General features: G+C 39.7%; 1 protein-coding gene across 1 annotated transcript; it reads left to right on the top strand.

Annotated features, from left to right (window-relative positions):
• The first annotated feature begins 999 nt into the window (after window positions 1-999).
• On the top strand, window positions 1,000-24,646 carry LOC308084739 (ubiquitin-conjugating enzyme E2 E1-like). The gene is made up of 6 exons (XM_080427583.1): window positions 1,000-1,042; window positions 4,855-5,032; window positions 7,963-8,013; window positions 18,327-18,459; window positions 21,836-21,983; window positions 24,105-24,646. The coding sequence occupies exons 2-6, from the start codon at window positions 4,884-4,886 to the stop codon at window positions 24,200-24,202; spliced, it is 579 nt and encodes a 192-aa protein (XP_080283709.1). The 5' UTR covers window positions 1,000-1,042; window positions 4,855-4,883; the 3' UTR covers window positions 24,203-24,646.

Genomic DNA, 24,646 nt, shown 5'->3' with positions numbered 1-24,646 from the left:
TTTTTTTTTGCCATTGACATGTAAATGAGCGGACAATAATATTACCAGAAACACAAAGAGCTTGCCCTGAATGACCATAACAGGTCTGTAACTCTGAGAGTGTACAAATGGAACCAAATGTACACCATTTGTATGAGTTATGGGGGTCCTTGGAAATAAAACGTTTGAGAACCACTGTCCTAGTCAAGTGGACTCCTAATGTGCCATGGTGTCATAGTAAATCAGTGTCATACATATTCTGAAGAAAACCTGGAGACTGACATTGAGTAAATGGGTCTTTTATGATCAAAATAACATGATGATGTTAATGTATAAACAAAATAAAAAATGTGCCACGGATAAGGACAAGACTTGCCATGGACACATTTGTCCCAGTATGGACATTGATGACCCCTGACCACTGCTATAGGTAAGGTGGATTCACTTTTTCATCTCGATTCGACCGACTGTCTTGTCAGCCTCCATCGCATCGCTGCTGCATCCACGGTACTTCCGTTCCGCAGAACCAGCCAGCAGTCAGTGTGGTGGACAGTGTTGCCATATCGGCTTATTATAAGCGACGTTGGGCTTATTTTTATGTGAAGTTGCTTGTAAATATTGGTGGTTGCGGTTTTTTTGGGCTTGTTTCTAAAAGTGTAGTTGCTTATTTGGGCTTGTTTCCTAATGTTTTAAAGTTTCTCACACATTTTCAAGTCAAGGAACCCCAAATTAATATGTAGCCTATTTGTCTGCGGACCCCCCATCTGAAAATATGTTATGCCCGGGACCCCCCCCCACAACATACAAGATTTGTGTTAAAATGTTTCCAAAATATTCCACATTTTTCAAATTTTCAAGGCTTTCTTGGTTTGTTGTGAAAATAGCAGATCTACAAGCTCACAACGTTTATGAGCCAATTTATATAAAATAATTTTATAAATTTAAATAGCCAGTGTAATGTTTAAAGGGTGAAGAGCTCGCTTCTTTTCATAGACCTGGTTGCTAGTTTTTCTCTCATAACCTGGCAACACTGAGTGGTGGAGGTCCAGACACAATAGAGAGGGTAAGGTTTGATCACCAAATAGCTGCTTTTCTTGTAACATTTCCCAACGAACGTTGTTCAACGGTATGTTTATGTATATTTTACATCGATTACAGAAGAATTGTTGCCAACCAGACAGCGACTGATACGCGATCATCGCAACAACAAGACAATCTTGGGGTTTGTGGGTTCGTTTGGTTGCTCGGAAATGGCTGTGATTATGTGCTGGATCGGAACAGTTTAGTGGCTAATGCTACTAACGTGGTCTCCGTTGATGTACAGGAATGCGCGTTTCTCTGTGTCTTTGGTTGAAATGTACTCCATATGCGTATAATATGCTCACACAACGTCGGTGAGTGACGCTCGGCGTCGTTAAATGCGTAGGTTAAGAGCTATTGTTTAGTAAGCGAGTTTTGCCTGTTCCGTTCCAGCAAATAGTCGGTTTCGTCCAGCGTTGCCAGGTTTGCAAGATAAATAAGCAACTCTTGAAACTACTAGGCAACTAGGAAAATAAGCCCAAAAAAGCGACTGTAGGCCACATGAGAATAGCAGATCTAGTTGTGTGCTTGTAGATCTGCCATTTTCAAAAAATCTTGGGGGGAAAAGTGAAATATTTGGAATTTAAAAATAATAATTTCAAAACACTAGGCCTAATTGTCTCTGGCACAACATTTTCAGAGGTTCTGCGCCACGGACACATGCATATTCATTTGGGGCCCTTCATTATTGCTTAAACATTTTGGAAACAAGCCCAAATAAGCAACTACGCTTTAAAAACAAGCCAAAAAAACCGCAACCACCAATAATTTACAGGCAACATTACAGAACAACAAGCCCAAAGTCACGTATAATAAGCAGACATGGCAACACAGGTTTCGGGCTTCGGCCTAAAGTCGAGGCCTGAAATGGGCTGCTTTTCGTTCCTGTTTGGTGGACTCAGACTATATATATATAGCAGATCTACACAAGCTCACAGCGCGTCCCGATGCGAGTCGCTGTGAGCTTGTAGATCGGCGCGTGATGTGACGAAAGGCTTCGGTTTATCTGATCATTTAACTGAGAACAGTTCCACAGCCTCTAATTAATTGGCTCTTATTATGTCGCCGTGTGTTTAGTGATTTTTCACTGGGCTGTTCAAGCGTGTAAAATCATTAACGTTATTATTATCTGACTTCATTGTCATCCAATGTCTCTCTTTCTCATCAAGGAAAGCGTCTCTCTTTCTCATCAAGGAAAGCTAACTTAACGAACAGTTTGTTAATCCGATATTCCATTAATTTCGAAATGTCTGGATTTCTGACCATCTACAATGAATAATAATGTACTGTAACCCAGTGGTTCTCAACCTTTTCAAGCCGTGACCCCCCCCCCCCCCCCCCCCCATATTTGAACTGGGGACACCCCCCATTTTGTTTGACTTCGTTCCCCAGATAAATATTGTGAAAATAGCAGATCTACAAGCTCACAACGAGGTACTGTGAGCTTGTAGAGTGGCTATTTTCACAATTTTGGCCTCTTTCTTATATTCATTGACAATTTTCTTTTATAGTATAATTTGTTGATTACTTTTGATGCAGTATTTGGTCTTTTTCTTTTCTTGAGGTAAAAAGGTCTGAAAAGTCCTTAAATTGTCACGTCACTGTCATCTGTATGTGAATTGTTAGTAGGAGTGCTTAAAAAAAGACCATCTTAATACTAACCACTTAAACTTCATGGGTAACCGGAGTCCCTCAGGACTCAATACTAGTGTATTTTCTGTCATTTTGGGCTAAGCTTTTGCAAAAAATAGCCAGCTAAAGGATGCTGGGGTTCAAGTGGTTAAGATATATACATTTGCCAAATAATAACAATATATTAAAAATATATATTTACAAATAACCTTAAATGCAGATATCCAAAATTCGGGGGTACAGTGTCAACACAACCGCAGGGAGTGCTTCAGAAAGGTTGATATGCCGGGTAAAGTGATTTGTTCACTTTGTTCAGACCTCATAATACATGGAACGCAAAGGATTTAAAGCCCTTGAGGATCACGTTAAATCCCCAAAACATCTGTATAAAATAAAAACTCGGCGGACAAACGTTTTGTAAGTCAGGTTTAAACCTCAAGAGCCAAAAGCATTGTCCAACACGGCACACGAGTCATCTATAAAACCCCTGATACCTTTTGATGATCGTGTCAAAAGCCAAGAGCTATATATCCTCAATATGTATCATCTATTAGATTTAACTAAATTGAATTGGAAATGGTTAGGGAAGCACATTATAGGGGTTCCGGTGTTGTGAACTAGCAGTTCTGCAAGCTCACAAGTCATCGTGTGCAATGGTTGGTGAGCTTGTATATCTGCTATGTTTAATGTGCGACACAATGTCAGTTCATTTTGGCAAGCAATACCGTTGTACTTCTATAAATGAGGCTTTACATTTTGTGTGATGGATCATTCATTGGGCCCTGCTTGCTGTATAGGTAGCTGACGCACACTACAGCCAATGGCTGTGCATATTATGCACGCTAATGTCAAAAGTGTGCACACTCCTGTGTGTTATATGCCTCTCCTCCCTTTTGGCTCTGGGGAGAGGGAATCCAAAGCTGGAGTTCTAGACTTTGTGGTGATAATGTAGGCTTACTGATGTTACTAAAAGAAGTTTGAGCATTCTTGTCAGTAATATGGCCCAAGTTATTCTGGAACATATTGCTTCAATTAGCATAAGACATGTAACTACTTTCTGGTGTGCAATAACATAACTATAAAGGCCCCCCAAATAATCGCACACAATTTCCTTTTCAGATGTTTTCTCCAAGACCCACTTTCATCCCTGTTTAATGTAGCCTTCCCTGTCCTTAACAACACTTTACTAGTGGTGCTAACTATCAAGCTACTAGCTAACATCACAGGCTTGCTTGAACCTGGCACCTTACATTTGTAAACACGCACATATGCACGCAGACAGACCTCTAGACTGGATTGCTAGCAAAGTACAGAGTAATTAGCCTCACAAGCCTATCACATTCTGAGTGATGCACCTTTTTTGTTTTTTGTCTTTGCCAGGCTGGGAGGTGAAGACTATGTTTTCGCCTCTGTCCGTTTGTGTGTCCATGCGTCCATGTGCAGCTAATTTTGGACACCACTGGACCGACCGACCAACATCATATTTTGCATGCACACTCCCAGTAGGCCAAGGAAAACGCTGTACCCCAACCATTTCTCAAATTGACCTCATAGTGGCGCTCTACCAGGCCGCTTTACATTTTGGCCTTTAACAATAGAACTGTACTGTAGGTCATACAATAAAACATTCTTTCCTCTGGATTCCTTGGATCATGACGCAATCCAGTGTTGTAGGCCATGTTTTCCAAACTATGCACACTGAATATCTGTGAAAATGAAGAGAATGTTGTGTCCACTCCAAACTGTTAACCAAAGCAGATTCACAAAAATTCAAGTCTTGTAATTGAAAAGTTACTTTGTTGAGCAACATGATCTTGTGACGAACTGTAAGCTAAGCCTAAGGCGCAAGACTAGACTACAGAGAAGACTACACAACACACAAGGTGATAATTCTTAATTAGGCAATTGCTTAATTGTTTTAAGCAGCCGCCTAATGTTACTTGCCCTAAACAGAAAGAACATCGCAAGTGATGAAATTACCATATGATTTACGGATTGGTTGTACTACATACATTTAAAAAACATTAAGACATTTTCCATGTGTCTGAGAATACTCAACTAAATTACTCTAAATTGCTATCTCTAGTTCTTATCCTAATTTGGATCCATTTTGTGACATTGTTTTGCCTCTGCAACGGTATCTCTCTGTACTTATCACTATAGGTTCCTGCTCTTCTCCAATCCAAACCGGTATGTCGGATGAGGATTCACGTGCCAGTACCAGCTCTTCATCTTCACCCACGTCCGCCGGCCAAAACAGACAGAGGGACACACCTATCAAGAAACGTGAGAGCAAAGCCATGAGCAAGACCTCGAAGCTGCTTTCCACCAGCGCCAAAAGGTAGTAAACCGCTTCAAAACAAAATGGTTATGAGATTAATTAGATTTACTGGTTAGTAAGATCTGGTCTTATTACTCATCACTCATTATTGGTATAAGGAAGGTCCCCATAAATTTAAAAATAAACTTCAACTTCAATGGCTTTCTGGTCCCAAATTTGGTAACTTACAAAAATGCATGTAACAATATAATACCCCTTTTCTGATAATAAACATTATGGCATTTCTGTAGTGGGCAGAGCGTAGGTTGAGTTAAAACATTACCTTAATACTGAAGCCTCATAATACATCCATGGTTAGTCAATGCTGACTAGCAACTTCAGTTTGTTTATGTTCTGTCACTCTGCCGTTCATAAGAAAATACAGAGTGGACGAAGTCTAGGCTGTCTAATAGAAGACAACCTAGACTTCTCGCACATAATCCATACTATAATTCACGGAATTTGTGTGTGTGTCACACAACATTTGACACTGGTATAACTGGGACAGCTTCCGAAATGATTATCCCCAAATTGTCCAGTGTCCTCCTAGTAAGATGTAATTGAAGCTTGCTATGAAAGTGTCAGCCTAACAGGTTAAAGGGCAAGACCACTTTGGTAGAGGTTTGGGTTATGTAGTTACCTTGCCATGATGTAACTCCAAAGGTGGGCAAGAAATAAAATATAATTGCTCCATTGATTAGAAATTGATAATTCAAAATATGCTCCTCATTGACTTACATTGTACGGTAAAACTGCTCTCAAAGTCACTCTTTTAGCACAAACGAACGCAAACAAAGTTGATTCAGACAATATAGAACATCACCAAACCCAGTACTGTTTTTTTTATTATTATAAAAATGTCAACTTCCTGTTGATTTTGCCATTTTTAATAAGTAGAAAACCCGGATTGGCTCGGCGGATCCGGATCCAGATCTTCAAATAGTAAAATCAACAGGAAGTTGACATTTTTATTAAAAAAACAAACAGTACTGGGTTTGGTGATGCTCTATATTGTCTGAATCAACTATGTTTGGGTTCATTTATGTGCTAAAAGAGTGACTTTGAGAGCTGTTTTACCGTACAATGTAAGTCAATGAGGAGCATATTTTGAATTATCAATTTCTAATCAATGGAGCAATTATTTTTGATTTCTTGCCCACCTTTGGAGTTACATCATGGCAACACAACCCAAACCTCTACTAAAGTGGTCTTACCCTTTAACTACAATATAGATTGGTTGGTTAACCCATTAATACCTGGAACGCATCTGTGTCACTTTAGATGTCTTTGGCTATTCAAAAATAGCAGATATACAAGCTCATAGCGCGGCACCGAGTGCCGCGCTATGAGCTTGTAGATCTGCTATTTTTGAAAAATCGTGAAAAAAAAAATGTTTAGATCTTTTTCCAAAAACTGTTAGGATTTAGATTTTTTTTAACGAATCGCCTCAGGTCTTAAAGGGTTAATGGCTAGCTACTAGTGGGGGCTAGTAAATGCAACTACTTGAGTAGTGGAAAAAGCATAGCCAGAATTGGATTAATTCGGCTAATTCTTCTACTTGCTACTCAGAAGATCATCCGTAAATTTGAGTTGGCTATTTATTGTCGTATTTACACGTTGATTTCAGTACTGATGTTTGTAGACAACTATTTGATGATTTTAAAGTCCACACAATGACATTTGCACTCAAAAGACCACAATGGAAATAAACTCTCAGGCCTTTTTGACCGATCCTTTTGACAGATTTGTGCACATTTATTTGTCTGTAAAAAGTTTGAGTTCTAATAAAATGTCTAGTTTTTGAGAAATTGCAGTGTTAAACCTGTGTTTGATATTATGTGGCTATAATTATGATTATATTCATGTATGTTGGTAATGTATCTGAAATACAAAATGTAAAAAACATTTTGGGGGGAAAAAGGTTTTCCCAAAATGTTCTCCTTCCTTATTATTGTTATTATTAGTAAAAAATAAATGCATCAATAAATAAATAATAATCACTTGTTAAAGTGGAATTTTGGACCACGGTTTTCTTACCTTTTCTATGATGTTATGATATCCTAGGTATGATGAATGGTACTGTAGAAAAATTTCATAACTCCATCCCGGGTCCGCCACAGCTAAAAACGGCTTCCGGTGGGAAGTCTCGTCTAGCGAGACTTCCTACCGGAAGTCTCGCTAGACGAGATTGCAATCTCGAGATTGCAATCTCGTCTAGCGAGACTTCCGCATTCAAGACAATCACGTTGCATAGTGTTGTCATTATGAACGTCAAATCAAAAAAATCAAAATATGCGATCTAGCGCAAGGCCTATTGGCACGTGTTTTTAGCTGTGGCGGACCCGGGATGGAGGTATGAAATTTTTCTACTGTACCATTCATCCTAAGAAAACCGTGGTCCAAAATTCCCCTTTAAGTCAAGTTAGAATAGCATGCGTCCACTGGACAGAAACTGTAGTAACCTTTTTAAAGATCAGTATCAGTAGAATTAGGTTCTACACGGCCGTTCGACAAACTATAAATACGCATAGCCAGCGGATAGGGAGGGGGGCTCACTGCCTGTAGAGAGAGGCATCCACTCTGGAGAGAAGGAGACCAGTCCCACAGGCGCATTCACGTTGGCTTGTTGGTATAATATTAATGCAGGAATGTCCCGAATTATATTAGAAGTGCTGAATTTGTTCATAACGTAGTATGCGTCCCGCGGGTGCAAACCACAAACCACCGGGTGCCACGATGGTTTGTTTCATGCGCCCTTTTTTTTAAATGTGCGTCGGAGACGCAGAACGCAGGCTATGAGCATCACTGATACGTCATAAATGACTGACGTCATAGACTGGCCACATGATGTCCGAGATCCACGTGCAAGTCACACTGCTTAGATCATTGTCTTATTTTAAGTAAAAGCTGCACATTGCCAATGATTTATTCTTTTTTTTGTGTGTTTGCAGGATTCAAAAAGAGCTGGCGGATATCACACTGGACCCTCCACCCAACTGCAGGTATGTTTCATCTAAGCTTAGCTCAAATGTATATACCGTACCTTCCTTGCCTGTGGTGTATTCATTGAAAAGCCTGCATTGTATTCAGTGGCAATGCTTCAGAAAATGGGATATTGAAATTAAGGATGTACGTCGATATTGACATATTTCCATGGTCATATCAACCGTTATCGATATTGGTACGAATATTGTCTTTCTCCTTACACGGCAGACATTGTCTCCTGTGTAGTTAGGTTAATTGTTTTTCCACCAATGCATCAACGTGGTTTGCACGATATGATGCGTCATATCAGCATGCCATATTAGGAATACATTTGAAATCCAATATAGACCATTTGTCATTATTGGCTGATACTGAAATGATGACTAATATATTGTGCACCCCTAATTGAAATGAATAACATGATCATTTTCATCATGACAGTTTTCACAGTGGGGAGTTTAATATGACTGATATTTACAGCCAAGAGCTCAACCCAGAGGCAACACTGAAAAGAAATAAAACATTGCAATAAAATAGATTGTCAGTGGATCAAAATGGTTTTGAATTTCACGTTTCGTTCCACTTTTCATGTAAATGCAATTAAGATAAGTACTTCTAAGGGTTGTTTGCATACAGAAATGTAATGTTTAATTATTCTGCTAGAAGTGCTTAGTCTATTTTGTTTTCCAACTTAAGATGGATTAATATAAGTGATGGGCCCTGAACCCCAGTTATATTTCATAATCCATACATGGACATATTGTCCTGCAAAAAAAAATTCTGTCCCTCCCATTGATGCCAGAACTAATTAATTTATCATACTTGCTGAACCAAGTTGTCGATATATGCAGATATTATTTTTCCTTTTTTTTTTTATTATGCTAAGAAGCAGCAATATTGATGTTGACATTGATTGAATGAGGAACAAGTGAAAGACAGATACAGAGCACACTTACTATACGATGTGGAATATAATAGAACTGTAAAAACTGACCAAAACACTGTAAATTAATAAAAGTAAACAACCATAGTCATATATTCCTTTGAATTACCTTTTGATACTGGAACATTTGTATTGAAGCATTCTGTGACAGTGGGCAGGAATTGGTGTAGATAGACACAAAATCACCCTCCTGGGCCATTAACTTGACAGTGGATGTTTGAACTGTGTCTTCTGCCACCTGTAAAGATGGTGTTTTTGATTGGGCTAGCATTTTCTTAGCGATTATTCTATCGATTACTTTTCCAATTAATTGAATATTCGAATCACATTGTTGTTTGTTTGCAATATTTAGCAAGAAATTCTATATCAACAAATCAAATGCACTGCAGATCAGCATTTTCACATTTTGTGACTTTTTTTAAGGGGTATAGATTATTAAATTATTTGGATAAATTAAATGTTTTAATTGATTAAGTATAAGTAACTGTTGCACCCCTGGTCTGAATATTGCCATAACTGATGCGTCAGGCTGAAACGTGAAAATGAAGCACAGTCTGTTGCATGGCTGACTGTCCAATAGTATGCACAATTCATTCATCTAAACAACCACTTAAATTATATATTCAACTTGTGGCAGCAAATATTAAATCAATTGTATAATTATTAATGATAATGATAATAATATAAATACTTATTTTTACGGGTTGAAATTTAGTAAACAAGATTTTCAGGAACGGTGAATTGAGGCTGGAGACAACCTTTTACAACATTGAATTTGGCTTGTCTTTAAGTTTTTATTCACACTCAGTGTGTCTTCTTTTTTTTTTTTATAACTTTGTTTTTATTGAGGATACTTCCAAACAGTTACATATATCACTTCAAAAAATAAAATAATACAAAACATAAAAGTCAGACAATTACACGTACTTAAAGACAAACAAAAAATAAATTAAAAAAATAATAAAGTAAATTAAATAATTATAACCTTTTTGAGGGTGCGCATGTACCTTATTTCCTCCAGTTTCACATCTCTCCTTTTTGGAGTATATATATCAACCATTTCTCCCATCTTTTTTCATAGAGATCTTCCCTTATTCTCAGTTTGAATGTTAGCTTTTCCATGTCCTGAATATTGTCCACTATGTTTCTCCACTGTTTATAGTCCGGTGTATCAGTCTTGAGCCAGTTCCTGGTGATAGCCTTTTTCCCCGCCGTCAGGAGGATTTTGGCTAGATAACAATCTCCTGGATGTACAGTTCCTTCCATTTGACCCAAATACAATACAAGACAAGTACATGGAATTTCGTAACCTAGAACCTCACATATGGTTGAGTGCAGAGTTTCCCAAAAAGGTTGAATTTTTGTACAATTCCAGAAGACGTGTGCATGATTGGAGTTAATGTTTCCACAATTTCTCCAGCATGACTGTTGTTTTTTAATTTGTTTACTCTTAATCTGGGGTGTGATGAAATACCGAATTTGATTCTTCCATATAAATTCCCTCCATCCCTTTGATTGTGTTGTTGTCTGGTGCATTTCCCACATATCATGCCAAGTCTTCACTGGAATATTCTCACCCAACTCTTTTTCCCATTTATTCTTGACATATATTGTTGAATGTTTTTTTGATTCCATCAAACATGAATATACTTTAGATACAGTCCTGGGTACAACCTCACCATATGCCCGTATAAAGAGTTTTATTATCGGATGTATTTCACCCTCTGCTATTTTAATTCTTTTATTGTAGTAGTCTCTCATTTGTAAGTATCTAAATAAATCTTGATTTGCCAAATTGTACTTGTTTTTTAATTCTTCAAAACTTTTCATTTCATTTTTCTTAATCAACAGGCATATGGTTGTTACACCCAGTTCTGTCCATTGCCTGAACCTCAGGTCCAGCACTCCAGGTTTAAATGCCCCATCGTATGCAATCCATTTCAGCAGGCCAATCTCTTTTCCCAGTTTCAATTGTTTTACAATAGAGTACCATATATTTAAAGTATAGCTTGTTATTGGATCTAGATCTACTTCACTCTTCACCCCCGCCGGAACCTCCTTTTCTCCAATACATGTTTGAATCGGGAATGCAAACCCAGGTGTCTCAATATCCTTCCACTTAGCTGTGTAATCTGCACTACACCAGTAAATAAGTGGCCGTATTTGTGCTGCATGGTAATATTCTCTCAAGTTTGGGAGAGCCATCCCCCCTTTATCTTTAGGTAACTGCAATGTACTGTATCTTATTCTAGGCCGTTTTCCTTCCCATATAAATCTTGATATAAGTTTGTCCCATTTAGTAAACTGAGCTAGTGGAACCGGCACAGGTAAAGATTGAAACAGATATAGTAGGCGTGGCAATATGTTCATCTTCACTGAACATATCCTGTCACTGAGTCCCATTGGATAAGTAGTCCACCTTTCTATGTCTTTTTTTATATTGTTGTCAATTTCTTCATAGTTATTTTTGTATAGTTTGGATAGATTTTTAGTAATATTTATGCCTAAGTATTTAATTGATTTTGCTCCCCAATTTATGTCCATGTCCTTAAGTTTTTGGTCTGGCGTGCAATTAAGCAAGAGAATCTGAGTTTTGGTTTTGTTCAATTTATAACCTGAATATGAACTGAATTGGTCCAGGGTCTGTATCAGATGTTCAAATGAGGACAGTGGATTTTTTATGTATACCATTACATCATCTGCAAATAGACTTATGACATGCTTATGGTTATTAATTTCTATACCTTTTATTGCTTCATTTTGTCTAATCATTTGAGCCAGTGGTTCTATGAAAATCGCGAAGAGCGATGGTGATAAATTGCACCCCTGTCTGCAACCTTGTTCTAGCTCAAATCTATCTGTCAGTGAGCCGTTTACTTTTATTCTGGCCGTTGGCTTGGTATAAATTGACTTAATACATTGAATCGCCTTTTCTTGAAACCCAAATTTCTCTAATGTTAGGAATAGAAACCTCCAAGAAACCTTATCAAAGGCAGAGGCTGCATCTAGGCTAACCACTGCTGCCGGTGTTTTGTTTTTATTAATTTTATGCATAATGTGTAGCGTTCTTCTAATGTTGTCTTGTGTTTGCCTGCCTGTAACAAAGCCAGTTTGATCTTCGTCTATCAGCTCTGGTATGATTGACTTAAGCCTGTCAGACAGAATCGAGGTATAGATTTTATAATCAACATTCAGCATAGAAATTGGTCTGTAATTCTGGCAATATGTCCTATCTTTATTTGGCTTAGGCAAGACTGTTATTACAGCTTCCTTCCAGGAGGGGGGAGTAGAGTCATTCTGTTTAACCCAGTTACAAGCTGAATGCAGGATTGGAGCTAGTTCTTTAGCAAATTTTTTATAGAATTCACAAGGGAACCCATCCGTTCCAGGGGCCTTAGCTGTTTTTGATTTCCCTATGGCTTTAGTGATTTCATCTATAGTTATTTCCTCTGTTATTCTCTTATTTTGTGTTTTGCCAATGTTGGGTAAATCCAAATTATCTAGGAAATTCCTGGTGTCTTCTTCGGTGGAGGTGGGTGTTTGAGTATACAATTCTTTGTAGTAATCCTTAAATATATTTTCTATCTCTCCTGGTTTGTATTTTAATTGATTTGTTTCGGGGTCATGTAATTTATGAACTGTTATGTCTGCCTGTTGTTTTCTTAGGCGTCTAGCCAACAGCTTTGCCGCCTTGGGGCCTGTTTCATAGTAGTTTTGTTTTAAATATCTAGTTTTCATCTCCACCTCTTGTTGAAGAAGATCACCTATCTTTTTCCTCACCTCTGACATTTGCTTATGTATTCTATTCTCCGCCTTTAATTTGTGTTTTTGTTCCAATATTTTTAGTTCACTTGTTAGTTGTTTATATTTTGCTATCCTTTCTTTTTTAATTCTACTTGCAGTTGCAATAAGTTTTCCTCTAAGAACAGATTTTAAACAGTCCCATAAAATTGCCGGATTAGTTTCATCATTAATATTTTCAATCAAATAATTTTCTATATCTAATTTGATTTGTTCTACAACTTGGTTATTATTCAATAGCCCAACATTCAGTCTCCATAACGTATTCCTCTTTCTGTCTGACAAACAAACTCTCATATACACCGCACTGTGATCAGACACATCAGCTACTCCAATATAACAGTCCTGAATTAGTTCCCTGTTTTCTTTCTGCGTGTAGAAATAGTCTAGCCTGCTATATACAGAGTGAGTCTGTGAATAATGGCTATAGTCCCTTTGTAAGGGATGGAGATCCCTCCAAACGTCTATAAAACCCATTTCCTCCCATGTATGTTTCACTAATTTTGATATAGATTTCTTACTTCTATTTAGGCTGGTGGTATCCAGGTTATAATCAATAATCACATTCTGATCCCCTGCACACCAACATACCCCTTCTGTTTCCAGTGCTATAGTATCAAATAACAACTTGAAAAATTGTTTATCGCTTTCCGGTGGCGCGTATATATTTACCAGTGTTACTTTTGACTCATCAATCGTTCCTTTGACAATGATGTATCTTCCCTCTTTGTCTCTTATTTCTTTTTGAAACTCAAATTTAACTTGATTGGAGATTAAAATTGCAACCCCTCTTTTACGTGTGTTAGTATGTGAACTGTAATAGGTATGTTTGTATCCAAATTTCTTCAATTTTTCATGCTCTGTTCGTGACAGATGAGTTTCTTGCAAAAAGTTTATCTGTGTCTTTTCTTTTCTAATCTTAGTCATAATCTTAGCCCTTTTGACTGGGTTTCCCAATCCATTAACATTCAGAGACATAAGTCTAATCTCTTGTTTTGTATTCATGTATGGTTATATAAAAGTGGTACGAAAATTTGGTCATGGCGTTTCCCCCCTAGGTTATTACTGCGGTCACATACAAAGTTATTAATGATCAAAAACATAAAATACACAAACATCAAGCAGTATCCTTCAGTTGTATCTCGAAATGAGAACAAAAACAAAAACAACAAAAACATCTTGGACCTCCAAAAAGAGTTGTCAACTTCCCTCCTCCCCCGTTGACCCCCTTCTGTTTTTGTGGGGGAAAGCCCTTCATTAAGGAGGGGCCCCCATCCAGTATTGATTACCCCAAAAGGATTACCCATACTAGGTTGAAAGCTGTTCTGCTTCCCTTCAAACCAACCAAAACATTTTAAGATATTTCCCAGTGACAGAAAAAACTAATCAAGTTATGCTATATATATTTACAGACCCAATTAGTCTCCAGATTTAACCGAGCGTCGGTGCACCCGCGCTCTTAAAATTAAAGCATCCCTCATTCACCCCCCCTCCCTCCTCCAATTATACACACACACACACATTCGCCCACACACACAATCACACCCACCCTCCCATACCGTCTCCTTATTTCCTTTTTCTAACTTTCCGTTCTCTCTCCTCACCCCCACCTTTCTGTCTATTTTCTTCCTACATTCCTCAAATTCTTCTCTCTCAGCTGGCTGACTCCTTGCTCAAAGCGTCCACACACACACACACACACACACACACACACACACCCCCCCCCCCACCCATTTGTACACATCTTAACGAGGAATGTACATGTTTAACACTCCACGCTAACATTAATTGACTTCAGTTATTTCTTTTTCACATTATTAAACTCACGTCGTTGGGTTACATGTCTGATAAAAAGTTAACGTCGATAATTCTGCAGCCTTCCTCTCGCGCGCTGTGCTGCCTCCGTGGTTCGGTTCCTTCTTTTGTCGACTCTTATCCAAGAGGCGAGTTTGGCTGCTTTGAGATTCTCAATAAGAGTGGCTCTTTTTTCTTCCTCTCCCGCGACGCCATCATCGCCGTCTCCTTCTGTGTCGCCCTCGCCGCCGTCCTCTGCGCCCTGGTTCCTCACTCCTCTCCTACGCATGTCCATGGCTGCATCCTCGGCGTTGTAGTAGACAACTTTCCCAGTTTCCCAGTGGATATGCAGCTTGTCGAAGGGTGTATTGAAGCGAATGTTCTTTTCTTTTAATGTGCTCTTAATTGTTGCAAATGATTTTCTTACTTGCATCACCCTTTCAGAGTAGTCATGATCAAAGTAGATTCTTGTTTCGCCGAATTTCACTATTTTCTTCCCCCAAGCTGCTTTCAGAACCTTCTCCTTCACATCGAATTGCTGGAAGTTGATGATTATTGATCTCGGTGGTTGGTCTGGGTTACGTTTCGGTGCCAGTGCCCGGTGGGCACGCTGTATTGACAAATCAGTGTCAATTGCCAACTCCTGTTTTAGCCATTCGGCCATGAATTGTGCCATCGATTCACTCTCTGATTCAGCTTCTTCTTTCATATTATAGACTCTTAAATTATTGCGTCTTTGCCTGCATTCCAAGTCGTCTATTTTAATCATCATCTTATTTCTCTCTTCCAGCAACTCCTGTAGTGTTTGGTTAACTGCTGTGCTCCACTGCTCCACTTCTTCTGCGCGTTCCAACGCGGCTTCCATTGTAGTTTTCTGTTCTTCAATCACCGTGTTAACGTGGGTGAATTTCTGATTAATGTCCACACTGAATCCGGTCAGTTTACTGTCCATCTGGGCTGTAATTTCTTCTTTGAATGATCTCAGGTCTTCCTTCATTTCTTTCCGAAGTGCCGATATCTGATTACTGATCCCATCCAAACTAGCCTGAAGTGTGTCCATGATTTGTTTGTTAGCTTCGGGTGCTAGCGCACGCTCCTCTTCGTCTCGTTTCTGGTCTTTTTCTTTGTTTTTTCTGTCAAGGTTTCTCGTACTTTGTCTTGCGCTCATTTCCCATCAGTTTATATTTCTTCTTGTCCTGTTTTCTAGTTTTTAGCGCGGTTTTAAATAGTTGGTGATCGGGAGCTCACTGCTCTATGCGACCGTCCTGTTCGTCGCCATACCGGAAGTCCTCAGTGTGTCTTCTTGATTGATTATCCATCTTTAAAAAACTCCACGTCTACTTTGGATCAAAAAGCACAGTTCTGTGTCCCTCCTCCAGCACATTTAGATCAATACTTTTATTTCTTGTACTCATGACTCTCTGGGGGTGTTTCAAGACAATATGTACATATATATATATATGTTACAGGGTGAATGGAGAACCAGGGTGATTGAAGAAGGCTCGCTCGTTTTTACCCACCCAGCAATTCTGTAGAAGAAACACTAGAGGGAGCCACAAGCCAGGCTTGTGCACAAGCACATATGGCCGTGACCACCCACACACACACAGTCACACACACACACACATGCGCGCGCACGCACACGCGCTCATGCTTTCAATGGACTGTTAAGATACTTTTATTGTGTTCTGCTGGCTTTTGTTTTAGTTTCTCCCTGACACACACACACACACACACACACACACACACACACACACACACACACACACACACACACACACACACACACACACACACACACACACACACACACACACACACACACACACACACACACACACACACACACACACACACACAGTGATCCATGAAAAGAACTATTCTGTCCCTATCGGTTTACAAATCAAACGGCGCTGAGTCGACTAGTGGAGCGTCGGCCGGTCACCGCGGGCACTCGCGCCGCGCGCTTCCTCGGCCTCAAGCTCCACTAAGTCGGCGCGCCGTGCGTGTGAACGCGTGTTCAGCGTTCCCCTCATAGATATTATGGTTCCCCTAGCTTAGCTTCCTGGTTGCTATGTGGGGGGGAACAACAAAAGACAGGTCTCCGTCGGCGCATCAAAGCCCCGCCTCTCCGCGCTCTCCTTCTCCTCGGAGGAGGAGGAGAAGGAGAGAAGGAGAGGACGGGACGGTTTAAAACGCGAGGAGGAGGAGGAGGAGGAGGCTCCTCTTCCTCGCGAGCCTCGCGTAATAACCCCCCGCCTCGCAGCGCCGTCCTCCTCCTCCTCCTCGCGAGCCTCGCTAATAAACCCTGTCTCGAAAAGCCCCGCCTCGCCCCGAAGGAGCCCCGTGCCTAAAAACGAGCGCTCTGTCTTCAATCACCCTGGATCTCCATTCACCCTGTGACATATATATGTATGTAAGAGGTTAAAGGTTCAGTCGCTTCAAGAACTTCACTACGGATCTAAATGCATAGACGCATATCAGTGATTTGCTATAAAGGCATGCGTCTTCTGAATGATGCCCAAAGGAATAGGAACTTTCCTCACTAAAGACATTCTGCTGAAATTGACACGTGGGTTGTTTTTCAGAAATAGATAGAAGTAAAAAATTTTGAACAGACGAGACATCTTTTTGAAAGTGAGATTCATGACAGTCACCTTCCCGTTAAGTATTAAATATCTTCATTCTTTTTGAAGCTCCATAAGATTTTCTTTGAGCAGTCTCCCATTTGAGGTTGTCATAGAATGAAATGTCATTCTTTATAGCAAAAAAAAACTATTACTGTGTGTGCTTGGTGGAGACTGTTAGATTTGAATGGGGGGGATTTGATCAATGCGAATACTGAGGCAGAGAAAGATCGAAAAAGGCAGAAAGCGAGAGTGTGAGGGAGATAAGCAAAACATGTCAGTGTTGCAGACAGTGCACTTACCCTGCCCACTGTAAGGGTGTGCTCAACAATGCCAATACCATATTCTCGTTTCTCAATTCCTATTAGAGCACATACGAGACCACAAACAGGTTTCAGAGTTAAAGTAGTGTGAAAATACTCTTTGTTTTTTTTGCTCACTGCTTCTGAAACCTTTTGGTTAACACTGCAGACTAATGCCACCTCCTGCCACTTCCTGGCATGGAGTTATTTCCTCTCACGCAGGCTAGCAACAGAGCCATCAGCTGACCGTGCGGTGTGTAAACAGTGTGCACACTGCAACTGTTTAACACCTGACTAGGGGTGCAACAGATTTTTTTAATTATTTTTTAATCTGTGCTTCTTTATTATTCGATGAAGTCAAAAAAGTAATCAATAGAATAATTGTTAAGATAATAATCGGTAGTTGCAGCCCTACACTTGACAATTTTCTTTTCACTCTGCCATCATGCCATTATGTTTTGGAGTGTTTCCTAATTCGTCCTAACCTGACTCCGCCAGAAGGAAGAAGCCTGCGTCACATTTGTTTCACAGACGTCAGTACCGCCCCCATCTGAGTCAGGTTAAATTCGTCCTGCACTACAGCAAGGACATTACCAACAAGGAATATTTAAGCAACTAACTAATCATTTAGCCTAACTTTCTATTCACATTGCGTGGCAGTGGTTTAATAGAATATAGATATTTTTAGGCTCACAACCACTAGAATTGTATTCACATCATCATATGTAGGTCCAAAACAAAAAAATACCCCAAACAACCACCACTTGTAGAATTTCAGAGCAAACACTGCCCTATCTACTGAGTTTAAATTGAGGTGAAATCTGCTATACCATAGCGAGGGTGACATTTATTTCTTCTTGCAGCGCTGGTCCTAAGGGAGACAACATCTATGAGTGGAGGTCGACCATCCTGGGACCGCCCGGCTCTGTCTATGAGGGAGGTGTCTTCTTCCTGGACATTGCATTCACACCAGACTACCCCTTCAAACCACCCAAGGTACTGAGCCCAAAATGTCCATGTCACAGCAACCAGTTACTGTATACCCAGTGCTTATAGATGCCACACAGTACCGCAAGACTTTTTATGTGTGTTTTTATCAGCATAGCCCGTTTTTTGTTTGTAATGGCAGTCAATATTAGTAATGTGAGACTTTTTCATCTAAATTATTTACAGTCGATTATTTCTAACCTTTACTCTACTACTTAATTGAGTCATACTTGAACTTCTGCTGTGATAATAGAAGTGAAGACAAATCCCCATCTGCTCATAAAACATTTATCTTCAAACTAACAAAAGGAAGAACAAAAGAAAAGTCCTTGGAGAAGCCGACTTTGCATAACATTTTGTGAAAATCGATATTGCTGTCATTTCAGTCACATGAATGGGTATTTCCTGGTGTTCCAAAGTGCCTCTTTTCAGCCACCAGAGGGCTTTTCACCTTTGCTGAGTCACAATAAGGAATCTTATGTTACCGTTTGATATCGGCATGTCCCAGTTCAGTTTGCAAGGATCAAAAACTGACACATCCGTTAACAGTTCTCTGTAGACTACAGTAGGTTTTTGCGTGATCTTTTAAAGAAATGGTTAACTGAATACAGTTAATTCAACTGAAATGTTATTAAATGTTTTTGTGTGGTGTTATGAAGGACAATGGTGGTATGTTTAAACTACATAACTTATGTCTACAGTGACATATGATCATCATTAATCCCAAACAAAACTTTTATGTGATTTAGTAAACGATAATCGTCGGTAGCTAAAAAACGTTTGTAAAATGTGCGGTGTGCCCCTGTAAGGCATCTGCGCCTCACTCTCTACTGTCACCCAATTCTCCAGCAGAATCGGTTTCGATGAGGGAGAGGGTGGGGGGGTTGGTTTCCCGTGTAATTGACTGTTAAATATAAATATCGCCGGCCATTTGGATATTAAATAAACTAAAGTAATACAACATTATGTTGTTTACAACCATTAAAATCATATTTAAAGTTTTTTATGAGCATACTTTGGCTGGCGAATCGTCAACGTGGTTTAATTCCTGAGACTCGGCTGCCTTTAATTTGCGCTGCAGTAATCTGATCCTAGAGTTAACAGCACTTTGCGTATTTCTTTCCTGATCAGCGCTTATTATGGGTCTTCTCGGATCCACTCTTGTAATCGCATAATGATTTCTTTTTTGCTCTCCCTAATTTATTCGTTTTTGCCATTGATTCCTCCCCACACACATTTGTGTGTTGTCACTGCTGTTGCATCCTACTGACTCACCTGCCAGTGAGGAGCCCCCACCAGGAGGATGTAGAGCCTTTGTACTACTCCTCCCACACATTCCCTGCTGACAGTTTCCGCCCCAGCCCGTAGGAAGACATGCAGCGATATCATCCTCCCGCCCGGTTTCCCTCCCCCGAACACGGGGCAATTGTGTTCGTATAGACGCCCGACAAAGCCGGATGCACCACGGTGGACTCGAACCCACAACCTCCACTGTGGTGGGCAAGCACTTTACCACTGCGCCACCCGAGCGCCCTTATTCACATAATGATAAACAGACCTGAAACCAGATTTAATAGAATCTGAACCGATCCGGACCAAATTGGCATTAATAAACTGACTCAAAATTGTACGACTCTTGGATATTATTCAACAAGCACAGTGACTGTCAATGTAGAGAGTGGTGGAGTAAAGTGGTGGAATAACTTGACTTCCTTGGCATCATGAAGTAAACATAACAAACACAAAAGCTGATTATATAGGCTACTACGTATTGCGGTTGAATGACATTCAAAGCCCCAAACCTGCTCAGCCTAGTTGCTTTTGTAGTACGACGTAGTCACGTACCAAGAGCAGATCACTCATCCGTCCTCCGACACCCCTGCATGATAGTAGTTATACTTTAGGAAACCATAAACACAGGAAAATCTGTAATTAAGTCCCGTCTGTCTTTGCACATTTATGTTAGCATTGCTTTAAATAGCAAAAATATGGATGACATCGTAGATTGACTCACAAATAAGTCTGGTTCAAGAACTCTTTGCCGGTCAGAGAATATGCGTAACGTGGAGAGCGAGTTGGAGGTAAAATACAACAGTCCCAGTGTGTGTGCTTACGTTTGTGTGTTCTGGTTTAATTCAGGTCGGTGCGGTGCGTTGTGGCCTACATGTATCGTTGATGCTTTTTATCTGTCGTGTGTGTGTGTGTTTGACTTATAACGGGCTACAACATAACCATTAGAGAATCCACTGAAAAACTACTTTTATCTTGTCTGCCTCTGATCACACGGTCACATAAAAGTATAGCATATTCGAATCTGTCAACTGGCGAGGTTGTATTGGGGCCCTTTATGTTATGTTGTGGTGGCCCAATGGCTATGTAGGCTCCATATTAAGCTGTGTATAAATATCTGACCCCAGGTGCACACAATAACAGTCCACATGGATAACCTGCTCATACAACCATACCATGATAAAAACCATGCATACACTGTGACATAAATTCACACACTAGCGGCCTAGTTTCAATAATGATTATTACAACAACGTAAAAACAAACCACAGGATCTATATTATATGACTGAATCATGTTCATGGTCAGACTATGAAATCATGCCATATCCTTGTCATCATGTACTGCAGTTTTTGTCAAGTCTTTTTATTGCCATGTTGGAGTTCTCAACCTTTTCTGAGCACTGAACCCCTTCTGTCTCGAATTCAACTGAAGTACCCCCTATGATTTAAAATGTTGCTCAATAGCAATACAAGGTTTAATTGCAGTTTTAAAAGGTAGGCTACACATGTAGTGAACAATTACAACTCTTTCTCACTTTAGACTCGGTCTCAATTATTTAGTTATTACAATTAAAAGTTTTGTACAGAATATATATTATAAATAAATCCTATTTTCTCACAATTTTGTGATCCCCCTGCAGTACTGGCACGAACCCCTGGTTGAGAACTCCTCTAGCCAGTGCAATTCTGGTTTCCCTAAGTGCTTGAGCTCACTGAGTTCATGGACGAGATATTTATTCTCATGCATGCCTGCCCACAATTCATGTGAATGAGGTGCCCACCCATCTGCGCAGTGAGGATTATGTCAGAGAGTTGGAACTTTTTGAGGAGATCACTGCAGACGAGTGTGGCACAGGACCCCCACTGTTATCTGCCTACATGTGTAGGTGAATTTAGGCATGTCCATTTATTGTTTCATAGTTCACCAGTAGAGTTCTAGAGAATTGTAGAATCTATGCCAAGGCACATTGAAGCGGTTGTGGTGGTCCAACTACTAAGACACTTTAGGATGTTTTTTCCTTTCATTTGTTAGCCTACCTGTCTGTATATATCAGTTATTTTTGCTGTACCCAGTGTTGTCTTTTTCTTGCCAGGTAACGTTTCGTACGAGGATCTACCACTGCAACATCAACAGCCAGGGGGTGATCTGTCTAGACATCTTGAAGGACAACTGGAGCCCCGCCCTCACCATCTCCAAGGTGTTGTTGTCCATCTGTTCCCTGCTCACTGACTGTAACCCAGGTAAGGCTGTGGCTAGATATTGCATTGCATTTTAAACCTTTTTCCCCTTGCAAGCTCTCGATACCATAACTAGCCTACCCAGTCAAGGATCGTAAACTTTTCATGCCAACAGTGACCTTCTCTACCAAGTCAGCTGTAGGGTTTGGATACCAGTGCTAAATCTGTACTTTTTAAAATGGTGTCGGTGCCTGAACTGATACTAATAAATGGCACAAAACAATGGTATGCGTAAATGCAAGATTTGCACTCGATGTTGCTTTACATTGACAACTGTCTGTGAGAAATATTGCAATAGATTTTCTCTGCATACAAACAAGATGTCACAGCCATTGTCATCCGTATTTGGTTAGTAAGGCAGTAAACCTAGTCCCATGTCAAAAATATGTAGAGTTTCAATGTTTGTATTATGAAATTGGGCAATGACGTTGGTCATTGTGTTGTAAATATTGTGACTTCACAGTAACGGTAGCTTACAGTGGTGCTGTTATTGTGACTTCACAGTAACCATAGCCTACAGTGATGCTGCTAAAGTCGCTACCTGTGTTTAGAAAAGCTTTTGTCCTACCCCATCCAAGACATGAATAGCAGTATGGATCGTCTCCAACCATGGTAAAGATGCCAGTTGGTAGGTTTATATAACCTGACACTGGTCGACAAAGGTAGATGAATTAACTTTTTATTAATGGTGAAAAATCATGATGCCAATGCCAGATTTTTGGGTCCGATCACGATTTTGGGTCCGAATCAAACATAGGTTTGATTAGTTTTTATTTGAGAATAATTAACTTAAGCGAACACATTATAAAAATAAAAACAAATTAAGCCATATTAAAACATTTCTAAAGTAGACGATTTCTAAAGTAGACGATTTCTAAAGTAGACGATTTTGGCTGCATAATTGTCAATTGTCAAATAATGTCCGATATATCGGCCAGACCAATACATCGGTTGGTCTCTAGTATGCAATGATTCTTGAGTCACATTTGATCCCAGAACATTGTGGTTCTGTGTCCCTGGTTCAGCCACCAGGGAGGCCTGTTGATACAATATCAATTATGTATTTATTCAATTAGTTATTCCGCTGGGGTTTCATCTGATTTTAGGGGTGCAGTTAATCGACTTAATTGATTGTTAATAATAATAATTGTATAAAATAATAGATAAATAATCGATCCTTATTTTACGTATGTTATTGTAGGCAAAACTTTTTTTTTGTTGGTAGCTGACTGGGTTGAGAGACCCGTCTGGGAATCAGAAGCTACCTGGTCCCCCGTGGCCCGGTCAAAGTGTCGGAAGTGTCCCTGAGCAAGACGTTTAAGCCGTAACTGCTCCCTGGGTGCTGTATTAATGGAGCCCACTGCTCCTAATAGTTAGGATGGGTAAATGCAGAGGACAAATTTCATGTATGTGCAAAAGTACTGTGAGCGAAGATATAATACCCCAAAGGGGTGGGGACCATATTGGGCCAACTCATGTGTGACTACTTTTATTTTGTAGTAAACTTTTTTCAGATATTTTATGCTGTGTGGTGACATCAAGTGCAGTGCTACGAATGCACATGTTAGAAAGCTAATAATCTCCTCTTTTCTGTAGTGCTGATAAAACTAAAATGTGGTTTCTGTGACATCCAACTAATTTTGGTAGAGCAGGTCATAATGTTTTTTTTGTTTGTTTGCAGGCCTTGTTATTAGTTTTAAGTTCAGTATCAGTTTATCAAATCACAAAACCACATATCAGTCTTGATTTTTATTTAGCGAATGCAAAGTCCTTAAGCCAAGCAGTTGCCTCTTGGTCTGCTGTATGGAGGGTCACTAATCCTCCTTTCAGTCTTTGGAGAGGACAGACTTCACTGATCCTCTCCACAAGCACACAGTGGGCTTGGGCTACTGCCCCATTTGTGAAGGCTGGCCAAGCAGGGGCCATGTCCAGTCCTGAATCTATTGCGTAGACCACTGTCTCCTTGTCTTGATCAAAATACCTCTTTCCAGTCTAACATAAATTCCAGTCATTTATTGCTTTAGTATTTGGTTTTGCCTATGTTTTCCTAGACCCCATTGCAGTTTCTTTCTTTTCTAATTAATTGGATTGTGTGTCTAAACTAAATTCTTCTTTTCCTCTTAGCTGATCCCCTTGTTGGAAGCATTGCCACCCAATATACGACCAACAGAGCGGAGCATGATCGAACAGCCAAACAGTGGACAAAGCGATACGCAACATAAGCCCACAAGAGGACAGCAGTGTGTTTGTTGGGGTGGGAGGAAGGGGAACTCCAAACAGTTTGTGTTTGGGGGGGTATTTCTATTTCAGATTTTTAGTACTTTATTGTCTGGTATATTTTTTTGCTTCTTGATTAAGTTATCTCCTCAAATATGGTAATAAAGACAACAATTGAAAAGGAACATTTTGTTTACGTCCCTTTTTCTGTTTGAAAATGATTTGCTTTTTCAGATGTGGAATTATATTTTATGAGTGGATGTATGCAAGATATTGTTGAACCATTTGTAATCAGTCAATTTCACATTCATCAGCTATGTATGACTGATATTTCTTTTACAGCAACCATGTCCTGAAGTTTTTTTTTAATCTTGTGGTCTGTGGATAAATGTAATCACAATGGTCATTTTCATTAAAGAGGCTTGAGAAAAAAAAGCTGGTTCAAAGTT

The sequence above is a fragment of the Gymnoscopelus braueri genome (genome assembly GCF_963280865.1).
Source record: "Gymnoscopelus braueri genome assembly, chromosome: 4".
NCBI lineage: Eukaryota > Metazoa > Chordata > Actinopteri > Myctophiformes > Myctophidae > Gymnoscopelus > Gymnoscopelus braueri.
The sequence above is the reverse complement of the archived record's forward strand: the minus strand, read 5'-3'. Positions and strand labels throughout refer to the sequence as shown.